Below are 24682 nucleotides of genomic sequence, written 5' to 3'. Positions count from 1 at the left end.
GTATGTATATTCTTAGGTCTGATTGTGGGAGAATAAATGATTAGACTAGAAAAAAAAAATGTAATAGATGCGTAAAAAAAATCGAATTATCATTTCGCAGAGATTTTGTATATAGTTACCGTAATACAATTACAACAAAAGCAAAGAGTTCTACTCGCATAAAATTATATGAGCAATTTTTCATTACATCAATAATGCCGTGTCTCTGTTAAATAATATTTTATTTTATCTCGTCGCCCGAGAAGAATAAAAAAAAAAAGTATATAAAGAAGGAAGAAAATAGGATAATTCAAATCAGTCTCGGTCAACAGCGACCGCAGGCAGATCCTCGCCGAGATCTTATTCGTTCGCGCGCAATGTTTTACCCGGGAATATCTATAAATCATGCGGATCACGTCTCTGGATCCCTATGCGTTGTCATCCGATGGGTGCGATGGGTGTAAAACGCGTCACGTGGGCGTAGACACGTGTTGTAGTACTAGAGGAGAATACGGTAGTTACGGTCTATCTACTCGGCATTCCTAAATCTTTACCCGGTGCATATACAACTTTCATCCTCTCGCATTCCACGGCCCCTTTGGCGCGGACTTGGAATTCCTCCGTGAAAGCAACGGAGCGCTTAAAAGCCGGCTCGCGATGCGTAGACAAAGTGTGCACGGCGGGCTCTCTCGCCTCCACCTCTTTGTTTCTCAGCGAAGGAACAAAAGTGTGGTAGTATATCCGCATACGGCGACTGAAATGCGGCGGAAGCGATGTTTTGTAACGCGAAAATCGTTTCCTTCGACACGCAAGCGAATTCTCACGAGAGAGCGTGTGTGATTTCTTCAACAAACAAGTGGACGATCGACAGCGCACGACGTAGATGGACGTTGTTGTTTTTTTTTTTACTCGTGGCAAGTCAATTTAACGAGTTTCCAACTAATTGTAAGCGCATTTTTCATTAATTAAGTACAATTCTATTATTAAAGAGCTACATCTCTCAATGTCGGGCAGTTATTTGGCAGAGAAGAGAAGGAGAACACACGAGTGCCGGAAGCTCGTTCGCAAAAACGTCGCGTCACTTCGTCTTTTGTCTTGAGAATTGAGATTCTCACGTAGACTGCATAAATTGCACAATAAAAAATTTATGAGATCCAAGAAGCATACCATTGTAATAATACAATCTTTATATACATGTATAAAGTAAGCTCGATTGTATTATATTACAATATTTTTATATTAAATATATATATATATATATACATGTATATATATACATAAAATTAAATTCTATTAAAATAAATTCCATTTGAAATTGAAGAATATAGTTTCGTTAATTTCTTAATTCTACAAAGTTTTGTTTGCGAAAAGCTCTTTTTTTAATCCTATGCACACATAAAACATTTAATAATTATGCATCACATCACTCGTAATTTTATAACGTAATATCTTTGTCTAAGACTGGCGGCGGCGAGCCTTGATTAATTAGACTCATCGTAACGTTCGTTTATGATTTATCGCAAGTACCGTGTAACTCGTGCAAATAATTTCGCAGGTTCTAGAAAGCGTTTTTCTTGCGAGACAACACAATCCCCAGGCGTGATTCTATTGCCCTTATCTCTGCAAATGTATATATATTCTCACACGTGTATTTTCTCATTCGGGGAACATCACCGGCGATTTTATTACCGGTGTGTTTAGCCAATAATTCCCTACCCGTGTTAATTATTACGTCCCGTTATACCGTTGGATGAATAATGTTGCTACCGCACGTGGTTATACATCCTCGATGTAAATTTCGCAATTAACCGCCGTTCAAAACGATTCTCTTTCCGTAATTACCTCGATTATTTTCCTCCACGTAACTATTATATCAATGAATACGCGGGGCAACTCTCTCATGTGCATAATGGCTAATGTGTATAAAAAGATAACATTATTATCGATTAGTATCTTTCTCTCTCATCCAAAATCATACGGAATAGCAGAGTGCGACCTCGACATTGTACGCTGAATTAAATGTCATCTCGCTAAACGAAGTGCATCGAAGCGTATAACGGTGCTGCAGGGAAATTGTAGTTCGCGTCGTGGGGCTATAAATTATAGATTTCTCCCGTGCGATAAATTGTCGAGCATCGTAGAATTCGTCTCTTCTTCGCTCATTCATTCATTTTTTTTTTTTTTTTTTTTTTTTTTTTTAATCGGAAAGAGAGATTTCCCTTTTTCCTTCCTTTTTCTTTATCACTCTACATCTCGCCTGCCACTTGCACACTCAACGAACGCTCGCGCCCGTGGAAAAGATACAGTTATACAGTTTACTCGCGAGAGAAAGAGAAAGAGAGCGGAGGAAAGGAGAGAGAGAGAGAGAGATGGATATCTCGGCAGACGGAGAGGACCCGTTTTATAACTAGAGATTCATAACGGCATACGCACGCGCGCGCACGCGATTTCACAATGGACATTCGGCTGACAAGTAGCAGACAAAACAAAACGGGATCCGGAATCGGCATATTTCACGCAATGTTAGCGCCTCTACGCGCGCACGTTTTGGATTTTGATGAATTTACTCGTAGGAATGCTCTCTCTCTCTCTCTCTCTCTTTCTTTTTGAAGAGAATACGCATGGAATAAGAATTCAATTTCACGCGCGGATCTCAATCTCGTTGATCGAGTTTTTACGAGAGAAATATCCCAACGACAAAAACTATACGCATCTTTTTTTCTCTTAAAAAGTAGAAAGTATACACGCGTATCGAAATGACTCGACGCTACGCACATCTCGACCAATGGGCGTTACTCGCTGTCTCTTGATCGAGCATTAATGACTTCAATTTCCTGCGAGTATGGCGTTGTGTATCATCATACGAATCCTCTTCCCCGTCAAACTGTTCTCGATTCGACTCCAAGAAAGCGTCAGTCAGGTTCACGATCGGTGGGAGTGCCACGTTTATTCGAAATATGATAAGCTTCCGCTTATGATTTATGATTTTGAGATGTTAAAGCGTTTTCACAATGTTATAAAAATACAAAGCGTATTTAATTAAATTATATCTTTGTTATTTTATATTCTGTCTTTTACGCGTCTCTCAATGAACTCGAAAAATCCTCGTGATCGATCGATGATCTGATATCGCGCGATTATTCTCGATAAAACTGTCTTTAGACATTATAAATTTACGATGTAATATAATAGTCTACTGTCACTATATTTACAAAGTTATTAGGGATACGACGTCAAGAACGGGTCCTGAACGAGTCTTACCCCGTAGATGTTTATAACTGGCCGTCTCGTCTCTGAGCATTTATAGTATGATATTTAAATAAATCTGGATCGCGTTGCTCGCTCGAGCGAGTTCACGCCAATAAAACAAGCAACCAGATCTGATCTCACATTTATTATCGTCCTGGCCTGCAGCCTCCCCTCCCTCCCCACCCTGTTCTTTTTTCCTTTTTCTTTTCTCTCTCTCTCTCTCTCTCTCTCTCATCACGTAATTTTTTTTTCTTCTTTCTTTTTCTATAGTCGAAAAACCACGATAGCGATTCAACGGCAGGACCGAACTCTGTAATCAACATATATAGTCCAGTGGCATTCCCGTTCTCGAGATCCTGGTTGCCACGCATCCTGAATCTTCTTCTTCCTAGATCGAGGTCATCGGGCCTTATTTAATGTATTTTATGATGCATAACGAATAAAGTGCTTCGATGTGCTAGATATATTCGATCAAAAGCAACATAATCGATACGATCGAAATATCGTAGCGTGTATATATAATGGATACGTTCATACTTTAAAGAATGCAAGATAAAATGCATTAGATAATATTAATAAGAATTTTAATTTTGAGAAAAATCGCGAGAGCCGTTTCTTGATTTAGAAAGGAATGCAATGTGATTTCGCGGAAATATCGAAAACTTATTTCCATATGATTATCTAATAACAATAATAATGTAGAGATTGAACGATATCGTTATTAAAATATACGATGATACGTGATTGAAGTAGCTATTTCTTGATCACATTTACTGTGCATGCGCACACGATTTAATTTAGTCTAAATGACTTTAGGTAGTTCATTATTCCGAACTAGAATGTAAGATATTTAGAAATCCCACGACAAGTAGTTCGTCTGTGGTTATTTAATATCAAATAATATATAATAATTGTTATCACATATGGAAAAACAAACATTATCGCGTATAGAAAAATCTTTATGTCATATTATAAGAAAACAGATATTATTTTAATTTTTTCTATTACACATGCAATTGATTGTAAAAAATTTCAAAGATTTATTTCGACACGCATATATATTTAAGAGCATAATTTTAATCTGAAATAAACGGACCAATTTCTTTCCTGAACAAACAATATGCATTTTTATTGCATATTAAACTTCTTTTAATCCACATCTTAAAAAATACGAATTTATAAAATAAAACAAAATATTAATCGTATACTTTTTTATTGAAAAAATACTTTAATAGAAAGTTTTTTTTAGAAAATATTTTTCAAAATTTTCTCGTCAAAAAACCTAGATATTCAGCTTTATTTTATAAATTTGTATTTTCTAAGATATGGATTAAAGAAGCTCAATATCGATAAAAATGCATATTTTTATTCACAAATCAATCTTGTTCAGCAACTGATACGTTTACCTTATATACCGCGCAAAAGAGCTTGCGAACGTCCGGCTTGGTTTTTGCAAAACCCCCGCGGGGTAAATACGGAACGTATTTCTTTGGCAATCGGCGAGGAATCAGGTATGGAAGATCGACTGTGCATTTCCGGGCATCGGTCAACATTCCACCGTGCATAACTCCCGGAACAGTCATAACGGAAGAATCCCTCTTGGACTCACGTGTATCCCGCTAATGGCCGTCAAGATCGACGATCCTGGGTCCCGAAGATCGTGGCGCCTCTTCTTCGCGTCCGATCGCGAGTTCCTTCGTTCTCGAGACGTATTCCTCCGCTCATCCGCGCCGCGATATCTGATGCGGCGAACACTCAACGGAAAGGCATTACGGGCATCGTGATGCTTACAATGTCTTCCTTCCCCATCCTCCCCCTCCCCCCGGCAATCGTTCTAGAGATGACCCCTTCTTGTATTCAACCGTATACCTTTCGACCGCGCTGATGCCGATGCGCGACTCCGACTTTAATAATCGTGGAACGTGGATTCAATCCCGTTGTATGCTTCTATTACACGGATATTATATCACGGATTACGTCGTTGCAACGATTACGTAATACATGTGACTCTTAAATTAATGCGACCATTTACCGTCCATTTTTTTAAACGCGAGAGAGAAAAAGAGAGAGAGAGAGAGAGAGAGAGAGAGAGAGAGAAGAAATTGAATCTATTATTTCAATACTGTTATCAATGCAAACTCGATTGAATTGGCTTGGTCATTACGAGGCAATGATTGGGTATTAGATTCACCGACATTTTTCGTTATGCAATAGTTCGATCGTACAAGAACAATCGTTTCGATGACTCGCGTCGACTCATGCGCTGCAATGCCACAATTTTTTAGACAATGAACGAGGAACTTTCTGTGTTTTTCTTTATGGTTTTGTGGAGCAAGTTTTTGAAAACGTCCTTTTATCCTCACATAAAATAAAATTGTATTATTATATAATCATTTAATGACAAGAGAACATATTGTTTTGAACGATTATCTCACAAATTATATTATAAATGGATTAAAAATTCTTAATTCTTAATTCTGTAAATATTCATAAAAGAGGACATGTATCTCATCGATCACTTTTATTTTGAGATACGTATATCTTGATAAAATCCTGAGTGATTTGCATTTCGAACTACATTTAAGACAGTTACTAACAAATGAGACATACATATCTCTTTTAATCACTTTTCTATTTTTACTATTTTTCTACTTTTCTATTTTACTATTTTTTACGTTCAAATTGAAATTTTTAAATGAAGAAAACAATGTCACACTAGACATTTAAAAAATCCATGAATAACTTTCCTATAAGAAAGCCTATTAATTTATCGTTATCCTCAAAACCTAGAAACGTACGTATAATCATATGTCGAAAGCTGTTTTTAACTAACTGTTTTTAAATAGGCCATCATTAAAATTATTTTCTAAAAAATATAAATAAAAACTGCTTGTATTTAAAAAATAATAAACACACATATTCATTGTATATCTTAACTCTCTTTTTTTATTTCAATAATTCAGAGTAGTCGCTTATTATTTATTAAATGCAAAGTAAATGTGTAGGGAAAAGAGCAGAGCTCTTATCCCACAAATTGTCCAACCAAATTTAACTTAATCCTAAATTATATTTAATCTAATTCGAAGTTGAGTTAGAGATTAGATTAGAAATTTTTTGAGGTAGGAATGTAAATGAGACGTTTCTCTCTTTCTCTCTCATTTACCTATTATCTTCAATAAATATTTAATATGACACATGGTGTCGAAATTTACACAAGAAACATATTCTTTATTTTACTTTAATTGTTTATAACTTTGAATAAAAATGTAAATCACAAGATAAATTTTAAAATAAAGATGATCGATAAGGCTTCTCCTTTTAAGAATATATTCCTCAAATTTTAAATAGAATTTTGTATTCGTATCGTAAAATGTACGTCCAGTTGAAGCTTAATAAAAAATCTGTCGCATTCGAGAATATTGTGAAATCTAGTGATTATTGATTAGATTAAAAGCTGTCTGATCACTACTCGGCGCCGAAGGCAGATATTTTCTAACAAAAAAATACGAGTTTTTTTAATGAGAAAAATAAATATTACAATTAACGAAAAATCATTTTATCTGTATTTTGTATTACGATTCATGTATATGTCAAGGAATAAAAATATTGATTTCTTGTTACATCGCAAAGATAGTGAAGTCTCTCTCTATTCTGAGTCTCCAACTATCCATTCTGAGAAACAGATGTCTCCCGTAAATTAAAATTCCGTCCAGACGAGTTCGCAATAAAAGCATTTCATTGTAGCATTGTTACTATCGTCGACGACTATAGCCTGCCTGCGGTCTAACGTACATTACGGAAACCTGTGGCGGATACGGTGGCGAATTGTTTCAAGGCGCAGCGGTAGCCGCGAAGAGATATAAATGGAGGGAGTGTGCGTCGTTTAACGCTATTAAAGCACCATGTAGGTGTATGTACATGTATTGGCCGTAGTAGGCGCGCATATATCGGCCGTGCATATATATGTGTGTGACTAACCGCGCTCGCGCGCGGGTCAATGCCTCGGCTGTCTCCGAGCAGTAGGTATACGTACTTTTTTCCCCGCATTACATCCAAGAACGCGTTTCAAGTATACCCACATGCATGTACGCACGTACGTATGCACGCATGCACCCGCAGCCCTTCCGCGAGAGAGGTCCACGCGCGACGTCCGAGAAAATCATCTCTGCAATGTTCGCAATCCATTCTCAAAATTTCGATATAATTAGAGAACTTTTGTGTTTGTTCTTAAAGAAAATGTCAAAGCTGTTTTTTTTTATATGTTTAGAGAAATGTTTTAATTGATTTATTAAGACATGATTAGAGGATGATTCATTAGTAAAAAAATTGAAGAAAAATAGTGTAAATTTATATTTTTCGTTATATAAAAATTCGAAAATGACTTATTCAATCAAGATTGATCTAATTAAATCAGTTTGACACAATGTGTTACGATAGAACTATTAAAGCGCTATACAGAAAAAAAATTACATTTCTAAACAAACATTCTGTCAATAGAAATTTAAAAAAAAATGTAATAAAAAATTGAAATTATACAAATATTATATTTCCTGTTTTATTATTTCAAATGTTGTATTAGAATATTTAATAGGATTCTTGAAAAAATATCCGGAACTGTCAAGACAAATCACATCTTAGAAAAAAATTTTTTATTTTTATAGACACTTCAAAAAAATTTTTATTTAAGAGTTAAAATTTCCAAAATTTTTCGCATTCCAGAGAATACGTTTAAAAATTATTTTTAGAAATAATAAAATTTTTTATAAAAATTTTTGAATAATTTTCATCTTTATCGTAATTTTAAACAAGTTATTACGAAATTTTATACAAAGAAAATGTTAAATGAATACTACATGTATGTTTCAAACTGCCAGAACTTTTTTATAAATATACATATATCAAGAACTCAAAATTTCTCTAGGTGAAAGTTATGGAATCTTATCAATTATATATAAATTTCGAAAATAAAATAAGTTAACTTTTCGTATGTTACAATTGAGACACTATAAAATCGATTCATAAAACATTCATAAAAGCAAAATTGATCGATAAGTAGATGATAAGTAGCTAATAAATAAATGATTAATACACAACTGCAACAATTTTTTCCTACATCAAATTAAATTAAATTATTTATGAATTACGTATTCCATTTACTAACTTATAATTTTGCGCGGTAAAACATCTGATTAGAAACTCTGTCAACAACGATATACAATGTTTAATTATAATATAACATTATTACCATTATACCAAGAATAATCTTCAAATTGCATCAAATTGAATCAACGTAGCTATGATAATTCGTAAAGTTACGACAAGTCCGTCTGTAATAGTGCAATTCTGACTCACTCGGCTTGCCATCGAGTCATCGATGTCCATCATGATCGCGGCATGATCATCGTGACTCCCATTATTATATCGTAGCTAACCTACAAAACTAAGCATCCGTGATCCATGTCCTCGTAGTATCATCCTATCTAGCGGAATCATTGCGCTACGCGCGGCACCGGACCGTGAAATGCCAGCTCTTCGCGAGAAGAGGTGTGTTTCGCCTTTATCTCGACGGATAAGATTATCTGCATATCGGGCAAGCGTACAGGTGTGAAATCGCGATCGTGATAACCGAAATCTATAATACTACCTGTAATTACTATCACAAATGATTCTTTCACAAGAGCTACGCGTGAATCATCGATACGGATCGCATTCACATTATTATCGATCAAAATTTATCAATTTAAATCCAAAGTCTTCCATTGATCGAATTAATTCTATTTATCGAATTTTTGATGAATAATTAATATCTTGCAGTTTGACAGAACCGAGCGAATGAATGTATTATCTTTCAAGGATAAGGATTTTAAGTTTTAATTTACATGAATTTGTAAATTAAAAATTAATTATATAAAAAATTATAAAATTCCGGTAAAACTTGTAAAATTTATTAAATTATAAAAATAAAATTACCATTTAGAAAATTGTTAAAATAACACTCGGAATAGGTGTGCGCCATGGTTCGCCTTCATTCTGGCGGAACGCACGACGTGAGTGAGGTACCGTTTGAAAATACCGCGAAGCAAATTCCATGGAGCCGTTCTACAACTCGAACGATCGACAGAGCTATGTATGTACGCTATTCGCTAATTAAATACAACATTCCGCATCGATCGCAAGAAAGCGATGCGAAAGTACTTTTCAAGAAAGGCAACGTGTCTTTTAAAGTCTTTGTTGCTCGAATCGAAATATTCTTTCATTAATAATGCACACACGTTTTTATGTCCTCGGATTTTAATTTTAAATATCCGATGTTTTTATTCTGGGAAAAAAAAAAAAAAAATGAACGACTATGGAATAAAATTGTACAGTTTGCGCATTTCACTTCGTAAAATTATAGATAAAGTAATTTAAAAATAATTTAATTGAAAAATAAAATATTGTTGCAATTGTGTATTTAATCATTTATTTATCAGCTACTTGTCGATCAATTTTATTTTTGTAGATGCCGATTTTATAATAGCTTAATGTAAGTGTTATAACATACAAAAAATAAGCTCATCTTATTCTCGAAATTTCGATATAATTGATAGAATTCTAGTTTTTACCCAGAGAATTTTAAAGTTCTTGATATGAAGTCAAGCAAATTGAAATTAGCGATTACTTTTCGAATAATGTATTTATGATTTTTTTTTTTTTCAGCGAATCGGACATGGCACCCAACGCGGAGGAAGAGCTGCTGGTCGTGAAACCGTGGGGACCGCAGCCAGAAAAGGTAGAGACATTAAATAAATTACGATGTAACGAATAACATTGAAACGCGATTGCGTCGCGTGCCGATTAGCTGGCGTGTAAACTCGACGCGGAAGCTTTATGACGTAACTTGAGACGCGTTAAACGATCACACGTTCCACGCACGCGGCAATATCGGCAGGATGTTTCTGATGGAAAATACAGATAGTGGAACCGGCAAAACAGCCGATTCTCGTCATTGCGCCGCATTACCGTGAGAACTCCATCGCCCCGACTTGTAGTTGACAAACGCGTGCGAGAAAGAGAAAGAGTATATATTAATACTGAGAGAAACGGCCTCCCGAGTTAAAGTAGCAAAGTCACTTCCCGCCTTGACCTTGTCGCTAACGGCATATACACACATACAACTTGACGCATTGCATAACGTAACATGTCGTAAATATTCCTGTGTATACGTGTTTTGGATTATTTATAGTAAAAATTGATGTAGCAGGTAAAAAAATAATCTGAAATTTTTTTTATACACTGTTGTTTATCTAATTAACGAAATCTGATCATATATCGAATGTTGCAATTTATTTCTTTAGATATTAATGCATACCGTAATAACGATGCGGTGTAATTATCCGCGAGCGATTCGATTAATTGGAAATTATTTGTATTATTAATGCAATGTATCAGTATCGCTGCTATGTGTTCACTTTCTAATTCCTCATTTCATATGGACGTGAAAGTTTTATATCAAGATCAAAATTACTCGATTCGTTGAACGAAAATGGAAATCGCTCGCGGATGATCTGGAAATTAGATCGACTGTGACGAGATATCGCGCGCATAGTCATATGCATTATTCCATCGTAGCGAGAAAGTCGGCGAAGAACGTACGGCGATTTCACTCAAATTGCGAAAGGAATACATAAAAAGAATATAAAATTGATAATTTATCGAAAGCGTTTGTTATAAAAAAATCAGCAATTTTAGGCGACGATGCGTGTCAATTTCACATTTTCTTTCACTCTGCGTTAAAAATTCGAAAGAAGCAAGACAATCAGCTCTTTCTCTTTCAATTTGTGGATTAATAACTGATATTGAAGATCGCAATTGTTGCGGAATCCTATCTTTTATCGTTACGACACTCGCAAAGATAAGACAAAGCAAAAACAATCATCACAATCGTAAATGTTTCTAATATTGATAGCAATAAATATTTAAGAATAAAATACATATTTTTATTGATATTAAACTTCTTTTAATCCCCTTTTAATCTCTTTCTTTTAATATATTTAAAAAATACGAATTTATATAAAATAAAGTATCTAGATTTTTCTAAAAAAAAAACTTTTCTCAAATCTCTGTCTCAAAAAATTTTTTTTTAGAAGATACGATTAATATTCTATATATAAAATATATTTTTTTTTTCATAAAAAGATCTAGATATTTAGTTTTATTTGATAAATTCGTATTTTTTAAGACATGGATTAAAAGAAACTTAATATCAATAAAAATTGAATATTATTGTTTAGGAATCAATCTAGTTCAACAACTGATACTTTCACTTTATTACGATTAATCGCGATTATTAATAATATTTACGCAGTATAATTAATTCAACTATGTTCCGGAAATCTTCAAACATGAGTTATTTTCTGCTGCATTAAAAAGTCTGTTTTTTCGCCAACTATACACCTAGTTTTAAAAATAAAACTTTTTTGCAGCTGTTTTTATTCGACCACGCGAATAAAAAAGAATAATATTCGAAATATAAAAATTTTGCACATATAATTTACTTAATTGAAATTTTATCTAAATGTCTTTTCCAGCGCTTCCTTGTTATTACGAATTTTCAAGACATCGATCGGCTAATCGCTCTCCTGTTTGATAAATGTGCATTATATCGAAAGAAGAGAACCGTACATGCTTCGGGAACGGGAACGAATCCGAATGTAATTGACTCATTTGAATAATTCATGTTGCTTCCGCGTGTGCGTGAAAAAATAGCGGATTTCTTCATAATTTATACATTCTACATAAACCGTAAACATGAAATCAAATTTTACGTAATTTGTTCGCGTGAAGCACAATGGCGCATATTAGCGAGAAAACATCGCTGATGAGATTCATTTCTGCGCTGCGGTACTCATGAGAGGGAGAAAGACTCGGTGTATTTTTTATTGTCAAAGTCGAGGAATATGTAAGTTTATGCATTTAGCATATTAAATCCTATACAATATTAATACAAATCAACACAGCATTGGTATATAAAATATATCACATTTTTAAAAATACAATATATTAATATATTTATGTTTTTAATTATATTTACTAAATAGAAAATTTTTTAGATGATACCAGTATTAATAACAAATTTTTGATTACATGTATTAATTTCCGAGATAGTCATCGTTATAAGCAGCAAAAATTGCTTTGTCACACTTTATTAATTTTCGCAAGTCTATATCCTATTAAAAAACGAGACGACAGAAAGGACAAGTTAATGACAGCATGACATGAAATGCGTCAAAATATTCACTAAATATTTTAAGCTCATTTTAAATTCACATATTAAACTTAATCCAATGCATCGGAATTCAATGATTCTGTACTTTTTCTTTTTTAATTTATGAGTAAATTCTGCATATAAAAATAAAATTTTTTGAAATTTTTTATTATTCAATGTTATTACTATTTTTAGAAAAAATCGATAAATAATCTAATTAATCACGATTGTCTTTCTACTTCGATCGAATCATGCCGCTTAAACATTAGGTAAAAAATGATTATTATCAAATAAAAATTTATTTCACCAAGTCTGTTTCACCAATGGCGAAATGTATTCGTCTATAATATATAACTGCGCTAATTAAATCATTTATGACGATGCAATAAAAGAATCAATTAAAGAAAAAAAAATCAAAATTTTAAAATATCAATAATTTTTCGACTAGAATAGAAAATATCTTTTATAATTTTATAAATAAAAAATGTATATACTTTCTTAAATTTTATTTAAGATAAATAATTAGTAAATTTATTATTAAAATAATAATTTTATTTTTAAAATACTTTTGATAAATAACGTAAATGTAACAAAAGCAAGACTAATAAAATCCCTCAAACTACGCAAATGATACAATGTAATTAAACATATCATTAAAATCATGCAGGTATAATGAATTTATTATACTCACTAACTGTTACGATGTTATCAGCCTATCAGATCCATTGTCGGCGATGAATTTTACCTGGATGTCACAAAGCGATACGATCGTGCGAGTTTAATTTCACGAAAGTCACATATATTCATATTTCACACTATCGACGCGATATACCATATCATTTAAACTCAATTTTGCGGTAAATTTTATTAACATTTAATAATTACGAGCACGGGGTTTTGTATTTAACGGAACTATACTTTTCGAAATTTTTTTAGCACCTCCGATGTTGTTTTTCCGACGTTCCCGCCAATTCTCTCGGGATTCCCGCCATTTTTCTCTCGACATTCCCGATACTATTGTCAGCACTCCCGATATTATACGCACGTAATTGCAGATAATATATGAGAAATATTGTATCTGCGTGTAATTCGATGATCACATGATACTTTTTTTACACTTCCGATACTCGATCGCGATTATATCCGCGGATATTATCAAATCTACCGAGCTTCGATCTCATAACGACGCCACGATCCGTTGTTGACTACGAGCATGTACTATGCGAATCAAATATGTTTGTCACGAACTGAACTTAGCGTTAATTTAAACGCGACAGTAGATCCATAGATTATGCATTAACGATTGAGATTGACATAATCAAGCAGAAAAGGTAAAGATCCTTGCTTCGACTTTATTGGTCAAATTTCCTACAACTTAATCTTTAATGTATAGTGCTTTCTATCAAGAAAGAAATACGCGTAGGTCATATAATTGACTCTATCGAATAGAAAAAAACTTTCAGAACTTTAGAAATTCTATATTCTATGATCAATTGCGTGACGTAATTCATTTGTGTTCCCGTTTTAAGGAATATGTATGTATATGTATATAAAATATAATACGCGAAAAATATCATATAATATTTAGCATTAATTATTAATAAACGAGTTGCGATATAATTAAATAATAGTTTTGTCATTCTTGATAATATATAAATTACGTGAGAGAAAAAGAGTGTGTATTGCTGTATGAGTGTATATATATATAACGTATATATATATGTCGATACGTAATTCGTTCATGTATGACACGAATAAGCTCGCGAACTAATCCTCCTGATAGTCGAAATAATATTAAACGAGAAACAGTAAACAGTTTCTCTCTCTCTCTCTCTTTCTCTCTTTCTCTTTCTGGAAGATGCGTAGATACTGTGCGGGAGTAAAGTGGGAGTAGGGGAAGGGCGAGCTCGGCGGTCGGCGCTCGACCTCAGCCGCTTTGTTTATGTTTATATACACACGACATGAGTACAACTGATCAATTTAGGAATGCGACATCGTAAATATCTTGTGATACAAGTGAAAAAACAAGTCGATATTATTGTGACTTTTACGGCGATTAATCTGTAAAATTCTTTCGTGAGTACTTTATATGAACGCGTTAACATTTGCAAATTCTTTCTCTCTCTCTCTCTCTCTCTCTCTCTCTCTCTCTCTCTCTCTCTCTCTCTCTCTGTCAGCTATTGTTTCTCTATTATTTTTCTCACCATGATGTCGAGATTATGCGAATTAAATATGGTCATGAAATTATCATAAATGATGTATTAGAAATTATTTAGCACTAGTTTCTATATTAAATACGACATTAAAATAATACTAATAAGACACGGATATTATATTAAATATATATAATATATATTAATATATATTAAGCTTTATTAATTATTAATTGTTATTATTAAACGCGTTGTAATATCTATTTGATAATCAATTTATTACTCTTAATAATAGATTGCTTATGAAAGAGAAAGGGAAAGAGAGTGAGATTAACAATAAGATTGTAAATGATCAAATTATTTGTAGGAACGTTTAAGACCACCTACGTACAACGCTGAAGATTACGCAATCGCACTGAGACGATGGGGAAGGCGTCCATTAGGAACAGTTCAAGATTCCCAAGGTACCTTGCCATCGACAACCAGTTCGAGTTCCGGTTACGCATCCGGAAGTGGCGAAATGACCTTGAGACAATTCACGTCGGTCAGCGAGCTGTTGAATAAACTCAGAGCCGACCTCAGACTTGCTTTTCCCAGGTCAGTGCTTATGAAACTATTTATTCGTCATTAACAAATAATAGTTTAATGAAAAAAATAATTTATTCTACAGTTTTATCTTATTTTTTTGCAATATTATTATTGATTTTGTTATGTTATTGATTTACTATCAGTTTTGAAACGTTTTGTATATCATACTGTTGACTACAAAATTTTATATGGAACAATTTTAAAGGAAATGATTACTAGTTATATTTATAACATGAATTATTTCATTCTCAAAGAATAGTGAATTTTCTGAGGATATACATGAGAAACGCACGCGGAAGAGAACCGAGTATGAATTATTTGCGAATGATTAAAATATACGTTCACTGTTCGTGCTCTCCAGGCGGAACTAATGATTAAAGATTGTAAAATATTTTTATCTTATAAGAAGATCCAAAGTATATATAAATAGAAACGAAATAAGTATTTAAGGAAATGCAGACTGTATAATAATACAAATTTCCATTACTCGTGTTTGCGTGATACAATTTCGAAATTCGAGATTTATGAGGGATGGTATACAACACGCGAAAATTGTCCATTAAAGAGATAAGAAAGAGATAAAATGGATGCAGACTTTACAGTTATATTTTATATTTTTTCACGTGCGAAAAAGTTAGCCGATGCGCGGAAACATTTTAGCATGCTCATCAAAATTTTTTGTTTTTATTTTCGGCAGTTAATCAGAACTTTATTCGCAACAAAAAATTCTCAATGCTCAAAAAAAGTAGGGCTCGAATGAAAATAGATATTTTATTTAACAGCAAATAATAATTTGCATTTGCACATACACTTGAAAGCAGCAAGTTAGATGTCTTAAAAAATAATTATAACTTTAAATACTCTAAAAAATAGAATTACGAAAAATACGCCAAAAACATAAACAAACGACTGTCTGTTAAATTCGAATATGCATAAAAATCGCACATTATCATTGTCGTTAGATGTTTCCTTCTAATGTTTCATATCGCCAGACAGAAGATCGATGATGTTAGTCTCGCGCCAAAGCGCTCGAGGCACATTTATCTATATTGATTAATAGTGCCTCTAATCACAATGATTACAAGATAGCTAATTAATTGATTGTAATGATGACTGAATCGGGATACCAACTTTCGATCCAAATAAAGCTTATAATTTTATCGAATAAAGTGACATGTAAGTAAATGACTTCCGTCTTATGCAGCCTTAATATATGCGTTTGATAAACATTAATGCAAACGGTTTTTCTAGTTCAATTTGACGCATTGTGAAATGAAAAAGAGATTCAAGGAAAATAATTAAATTAACAAAGACAAATTGCATGATATGAGATTATTTTAGTTAATTTTGTTGGTAATTAAAGTTTAGTGAATTCTAAAATATGTCTTTTATCGAAAAATGTTTTGATAAAAAAAATATAATTTCGAGGAGCATATTTTGCAATCAAATCATAAAACCATTTTTTTTTCTTACATAAATCAAATTTTTTAATTATTCTGCATTAAAAAATATCAATATAACTTTTATTTGATATATTTTTCTATGAAACTTATATTTTAAGGACGATAATTTGCAGTGATTCTCGCCTTGCATACTGTAAACGGAATATTGCATTTTGATAATTCGATTAACCGTATAAAAATAACAATTTGCAACAATTTTAAAATTAAAGCTACGGTATCCTACCACTCCTCGATTAGAAACGATTTACATGGCACGGATGATCGACCGTACGTTTCGCTTAAGAGAAAGAGAGAGACAGAGAAAGGGGAAAGGAGAGAAAAAAAATGCGGACCCGTTAGCTTGGCAGATGATTAAAGATGACGCTTAATATTAATTTTTTATGAAGTCCATCGTTGATCATGTTTAAAAAAGAAACACGAATGTTGATGGCTCTATCCTCACGCACACACTTGCACGCGTCATATGGCAGACAAGAATGTCCTAGATAGATGAGTTATAATATGCCGACGTCTCTTTAAGATGTTGGCGGATAAGCCGTAAGTAGCGGCTTTGGATAATCGAATGCCGCTGATATTACGGCTAACTGTATAGTGGTGCACCATTGCATATCGATCTGGCCAAGCATCTGCTATCTTTCTCGACGAAACACCTGAAACGACAGGTGTATCATTTACCCGAAACCCTATTAGAATGCTTGAACGTATTTTCATGGATTCACCGCACGCATAGATCATATAGAACGGGCATTTATGTATAAATAGATAACATTCTCTCATTTCCCTAAGGATTGTGCTTGAAATAGATGAAAAAGATAGAATTTTTCTTTTTTTATTTCATTCATTTTTATTCTTTTCCTTTTACATTAATTAAGAGATGATCTTTGTCAAATTAGACTTGTTTTGTATATAAAAATCCTTTATTAATGTTTTACATATTGCCACTTTCGTATTGCTTTTTATACTCGTATTTTCTTTTTTTTTTATTATCTCTTTTTTTATTATCTCTTTTATTATCTCTATTATCTATAGAAGATATTTTGCATACTGATATCTTCTTTATCAATTCTAATACAATGGAAGAGTCAGAGAAATAAATTTGTGTTTAACAACTTTTTATTTTTTACAGACTTTATTATATGAAATAAAAAACATAGATAAATCTATAAATTTAATTTTTCTATACTTATTTTATTTAATAATAACTATAAATTTTTAATTTCTATGAATTACATGCATTTTTGTTAAAATTTGGAAAAGCTTTTTTTGTGAAAATTATATTATAAAGTATTATATGTATATTTCAATGATAATAAGAGAGTAGTGTTACTACTAGAATTAATATAAATTTGTGCTTACAAATTTATGGTTTTTGGTCCTTATCAAGTGAACTAAAATAACAATATTATAAATAATGATAGTCACGTTACAAATGAAATAAACGGAATTATGTACCTGCGTTATAGTTAAAAAGCAGAAAGAGAAAAATCGAAATGTCAAACTGACATTATGTCAACCACTATGTTTGGGATACTGAGAACGACTAAACGACCTTTATTACTCTATCGTATGTGTTGTTTAAATTCTTTGTGTCTTTTTGAGAGTTAATAGTGTTGTCAAATTTTTTAATAGTATCCCAAACATAGTGGTTGACACAATGTCAGTTTGACATTTCGATTTTTTTCTTTCTACTTTTTAACTATAACGCAGGTACATAATTCCGTTTATTTAATTTATAATGTGATTATCATTATTTATAATATTGTTATTTTAGTTCATTTGATAGGGACCAAAACCATATAGTCGAAACGTCATGATAGAACAATCAAACAATAAATTGCCAGTTTGGTCGTATAACTCTCGTCTATTAATTTCTCTAATCTACTGGCGACATTTTAAAATTAAACATAAGAATATATATATATATATATATATATATATATATATATATATATAGGAAAGAAGAAAATGAAAAAATTGTAAATACGTATGTAAAGAACAAGGTAGAGATATGTAAAATGTTAAAAAAAGATCTTTACGTGCAAAGCATACAAGTTGACTCTCTAATCTTCGATAGATCGTCTCTAAATTAATTTAAAAATAAAAAGAGACGAATGGAAATGAATGAAGTGAAGAAAGAAAAGAAAATTTTTCGGCCGTTCTCCTTATCTTTTTCTTCTGTCCCCTTTCGCGTACGAGCGAGAATCAGTCGCCTTGAAGGCGAAGTCTCGACCGGCCACCGAACCCGCCATACATAGCCCACAGGTGCTTCCGCTTGGCGTAATAGCAAATGCATAACCGCTTCCTACTACACACAAATGAAAAACGGAGAGATCTTTTTCTATGCGATATCAGACGCTGCCGTGCTGCCTTTTTGCGCGATGCATCTGTCATTGTCTGCCTCGTTTGTCTCTTAAGCATCTCTTCCTTCTCGTTGGTTATACTTCAGCGGGTTCTACAATGTATATTCTTATATCCCGTTTCTTCATTGTTCTTAAAAGTGACTGCCATCAAGAGCACCTCTATACACCTTCATTACTTAGTTCATTACTTAGTCCACCGTTTAATTATAGCTCGGTTAAAGTTCTTTCCATGCATCGTTTGTCGATGAATTTTAATATGGTATTCATGTATATTATAAGATATTGGAATATCTCTAAATTTATATAATTATTATTTTAAAAATTTTCGGGACAAATTGATTGAGATTGAGGATGTAATTTTACAATAAATCATTTCTTATCTCTGCAAATAAAATCGGTAAAATCGTATAATATTTTAAACTTGAAAAATTATTTAAAATTCCTGAGAAATATGACATGGAGATTAATACACATTTGTAATATTGAATTTATATTACAATCGTATGAAAAGCACCTTACCGTTCGTGTCAAAATTTTGCTGCTACTTTCAATCTCAATTTTTTTACGTTTATGGATTCTGCAGGATTTTTAAAGGATATTTCTAAACGATGCCGATAAATTAAATTTATGTATAATATTGAATATTTAAGACAAAAATAGGAGAAAAGTTTCGAACGGTTATCAATATCTATTGTATACTGTCCAGTGACCCCGTATTGCAGCTTCTCTGATTATTCTCCACACCTATTTTTTTAATAATACATAGTACTATTACTATTTCATCAAATTTATTATTATCACACGCTAATGATGTCTCACTCAATTCCGTTGACGTCGTGAATGTATTTACCTTTATTAAATGCTCGCAATTTTTTTTTTTTTTAACAAAAGAACATAAAAAAATGATAGTTCTCTCGGTAGAGAAGAAACATAAAGTCAATATTTATATAAACTAAAATATTATTAAACAGACGCTATTTCCTTACATTACATATTATTTAATGAAGTTCAAAATTAGAAAAGGAAATGTCTTTGCTGATGTATGAAAATATAATTATATATTGCGTATAAATATATGTCATTTAAATGAAATTACATATGGCATTTATGAAATTACATAGTTTAATTATTCAAAATAACATGTTACGATCTTTGTTATGTTTTAAAATAAATCAGATGTAAAATCTCTATCTAATAAATAAAATAATGAATAGAATTATTCACAGTTAAAATTTTGAACTGTCAAAAAATTCTGTAATAATAGATATTCAACAAATTGTTATAAACTTGAGAAAAGTATATTAAAATTGTTTTCGTTTTCTTTAAAAGTATATTAAACGAATAAAATCGATGACATCACAACGAAGCTCACGAAGGCAGTGGAAGAACTTAAAGCATCAAAAGAAAAAGCAACAATGAACAATGAACTCTGATAAAATCTCAAGTAATCGATTTTACATGCCTTTTTAAGAGTTAAAAAATGAGTGTCGGAAAAGTGTACACGTTTCAGTGCGACAATCGCTGCATTTCGACGTTCGTCTTTCTCTCTTTACTGTCACTCTCACCGTTCTCAAAGCTTTTGTTTTCTTTGCATTCAAATGCGGTCGCCGAGCACTTTTACGACGTAGACAGGACAGGTTACAAAGGCGGATTCCCCCTCGTCCGTATTTCGTGCACGTATCGCGCCGTGTATTGCGATATATCGCGCATTATGCATAATACACGCCGGTAACATAATGTACCCATTGTTAAAGAGGAAGAATCGTTCCGTCCCTTTCCCCTCTCACCTTCCTTTGTCGTTGGAGACGTCGGAGACGTCGACCACAGCGGTTCTATATACGCCCCAAGCGCATACAGGCGTTTAATACTCATTTGCATGTTCCCGAGACATGTATTCGAGAGGATTCACTGCGCTGTTTATACAATTCCCGTCCATAAACAACGTTCATTTTGTGCAGTATTTTTTTCGAAAAATTATGCGCCATAAAACCTCGAGTATTGTAATCTATCATTACATTGCGCGTTTCAATCACGAGTGCCTTGGTATATCAATAGCGCTTTACTTAATGCTCGATTTCACATCGATGTTATTACGGTATCATTAGCAATCAGCGAGATTGCACTTTCATTCTATAATCAAGAATTGTTCCGCGAGATGAGATAACGAAAGACGCTATTCCCAGCATTGTTTTTACGCGAAAATGTGCCGAGCTAACGCAAGTGGTGATTAAAGAGGCATGTAAATAAGGGAAATATATGTTACGAAAGATAAATAAAACTGTCGATATAATCTTTTCTTCCATTCGACGTCCTTATATTATAAAAAATAGATTTTTTTCAGAAAATATGAAACATTATTTTTATTTACTTGTCTTTTTAATTTACGATCGTATAACGACGAAGGTTTCTCCTTAATCGAAAAACATGTCGATCGATTAATGGCGCTTGATTTATAATTTACATATACCGTTTTTTTTTCTCTCTTTTTCTCTCGTCTACACATTAGCGAATAACGGAATGTTAACGCAACTGTTTCCGCTATAAATAACACGCGTGACAAGATGATCCTTATTTGATCTTGACGTTTGACAGTGCACACGCGATGTGACGTGTGACATTTGTGCTAAATTTGGAAGAGCGTAAAATATGTATAAAACACATCTCCACGGTCAAACTTTTAACTCTTGACGTAGCATTCTCGCGTTATCTTATTCGTACCGACAGAACTACGATAGTTATACGACAGCGCGGAATTTTTCTTTTCCACACAATGTGCGTTAATCATGTGCACATGACTGGCGAAATGTGAATGCCCTCGTAGGAATTTCGAATTTTACTGTTAAAAAACGGAAGACTAACAATTTTACGATCTCTCAGGGAATGACAGAAACTTTTATTACGGATTTTATTCCCACGATGATGAATTTTGTGTGCAAATTCTTTGCGAAATATACGAAAGACTTTTTGTTGTTCTTTGCTATCGCACTGTCGCTCTTCAAGCAACGCGATTAAGGAAACTGCATCACAATATACTAGATCAAACAAAGATAGAGAATCGAGATTACGATGAATTTCATGCGCATCATTTCCATAAAATCGGGGGAAAAAAATTTGCGCGAGTATGGAGATTGTCACTGTGTGACAAGTATAACGTACTTCCTCGTTCTTGCACCTGTTTACCTTAAGGCGTCGCAAATAGTTATAAGGAGAAATCTTACGTCGCTCCTCTTTGCATTCATATAACGGATGCGCGATGAATCGGAGACTTAGTAAAAGGACACTTGGATCGATCGAGAAAATAAAGTTTAATTGATATTATATTATATAAAGTTATCAATCGAAAATCAGGCATAAAATCATAGAGTTTTTTACCGACTTTTTTCTGTATTATTTACATTACTAAATATCTGATAGAACAACATTCGTTAAATTTAAACGAACGAGGAATAGATTTTGCATATACAGAGTAAAAAGAAATCTTGTTTATCCTGCAGTGCGAGTATAAATTCTAATATTTCTCTCCGATAAATGATACTCCGGCTCTTACCGACTAGTCGTCGTGCGTGTCGAGAAGACTATCCTGCGGACAGGTCTTGCAACGTCTTTGTTAATATATTCCATATCGATGATGATCGATTCCTCCGTCCAATCACGAACTTGTCCTGTTCACTTTCGTGGTGACAATCTCGAAAAAAAATCCTGCCGAGCTGCACGTGCATAAAACCGGATCGAGTTTTCTTGTCGAGCGAGAAGCTCCGTAATTATGTAATTACTATTTTTTTTTCTTTATGTTTCTCAATATCTTCACCGTTTATTACGATTTTTAATCCGAACAGTGAGAATGTTATGTACTCCCGATATCCATTGGCGTAACTACTGCTACCTCCCAATATTTATATCATATATTAAAAAATAGACTCGTGATAAAATTTTTTCAAAGTGACATTAAACAGCTGATCACGCAAGCTTTTTAGAATTTATAATTGCTCGCCTTGCGTCGCCATCATGCATTATATGATCGCATTGCAATAATATATGTAATATTATTTTGTGACTATACATATATTTGTATGTACAGTAGGAAAATAGGAATGTGAGTTTTCGATTTTTATCAGTATTTATTATTGAAATAATTGTTATAGATGTATGGTATCATCACGTTTGAACTCTGTCTCTTGTCCTTCTCTCTTGCTATGATATTTAAATTTCTATTAAACAGAAATAGCATAAACAGCATAAAAGGATCGAAAATTACTGTTACAATTATAAAACACGAGCTAGATATTTACAATGTATTTTTTCTTTTCAGCTTTGTACAGGAATTCGCTTCTCCGCCTGCGGACGGAATTACTTTATTGCTGGAGACTCTACGCGGCGTTCAATTGGCTCAAAGTTCACCGCCAAGCTCGGGACAGACCGGGCCCAGAATCGGTACCAGAAGAGCCGCCCTAGACGAGCTAGGATGCGTGGAGTGTCTAGCCGCGTGCGGCGAACGATGCGCCGATGCGCCGCGGCTATTAGTACAGGCGCAACCTGGTCTACTGGCTCTCGCAGTTTGTCTGACTAGTAGTCTGAACCGGTCTCGAGTTCTGGCTCTTCAGGTAACAATCGCCACTTCTGTTCGCGAAGCGTCGTGATACCGTTAGATAAAAAGGATCGATTAGAATTCATCGTGTCGTACGAATGTCAGCACAAAATAATGCAAGATTTTTTACCTTATCCATGTTATACGACGATCATTCCCTGAATTGTTTAAATTACTATAATCCAATATACATATATATATAACACACATTTTTCGAAAAAATAATTTATCTGAATAATTTATATATGATTTTTTTCCTTTTCTCTTTTCTCCCTTCATTCTCTCTTTAGAACAATTTAAATTATATTAAATTGTTTTATTAAATGAAATGTTGCGCTTTGTTTGTATTGATCGTCGTTGTCGACATGACAAGGATATAGTATTATAGGTCATTTAAAGGAGTGTAAATATATTGCTAATCTCAAAATCAATTTTCTCTTGGAAATAGTGCCTTATATGAAAAAAATTTTATGCAATTATATTTTTGACTTATTTTTTCATGTACAATAGAATTATTTTCTCAATTTAACTACCAATTATGAAACATCTTGTATACAGTATGCGCGCATACATAACATAGTCGCTTCCTTTATGAATAAACATTCGTATAGTGAAGCTAGTGTATTAATGATTGAAAAAATGATTTCATCTAAATCGCTTTAATTTTCTTTGTTGATCTTTGAATCTCTTTTACATCAAAGAAATAATCTTTTAATTGATCTTTGATCTTGGAAAATTAAAAAGAACTGATAGATCAGGTGAATTATGGGGTAATGCAAGACAATCCTCTAACTATCGACCAAATATTTAGGATTGAAGTTGAAGTTGCAGAATATTTTTTAGTTTTTTATTTAAACTTAATTTTATATATATATATATATATATATATATATATATATATATATATATGATAAATTTAACATTTTTGTATTTTTACCTAAAATAATAATAAGACAATTCATTTATGTTTGCATCTCAATATAAATTATTTCTAAAGATATTAACGATGACAGTAAATCGAAATACTACTACAAGAATAATAAGACTAGATACACTTT

At 32.8% G+C, this 24682-nt stretch overlaps 1 protein-coding gene across 4 annotated transcripts in view; it reads left to right on the top strand.

Moving 5' to 3' along the window:
* Positions 1 to 24682, top strand: part of LOC126851642 (uncharacterized) — a 38952-nt gene that overhangs the window by 9697 nt on the left and 4573 nt on the right. For 2 of the 4 annotated variants that reach the window (XM_050595793.1, XM_050595795.1), the window contains exons 2-4: positions 9928 to 10000; positions 14996 to 15225; positions 23349 to 23640. In XM_050595793.1, coding sequence (XP_050451750.1) covers positions 9928 to 10000; positions 14996 to 15225; positions 23349 to 23640 — 595 coding nt within the window. Of the gene's footprint in view, positions 1 to 9223; positions 9356 to 9927; positions 10001 to 14388; positions 14552 to 14995; positions 15226 to 23348; positions 23641 to 24682 lie in introns of those variants that run through there. The other 2 variants (XM_050595794.1, XM_050595796.1) reach the window with 2 other exon arrangements.

The sequence above is a fragment of the Cataglyphis hispanica genome, chromosome 8 (genome assembly GCF_021464435.1).
Source record: "Cataglyphis hispanica isolate Lineage 1 chromosome 8, ULB_Chis1_1.0, whole genome shotgun sequence".
Classification (NCBI taxonomy): Eukaryota; Metazoa; Arthropoda; class Insecta; order Hymenoptera; family Formicidae; genus Cataglyphis; species Cataglyphis hispanica.
Note: the sequence above shows the minus strand (reverse complement) of the source record. Positions and strands in the feature narration are given on the sequence as shown.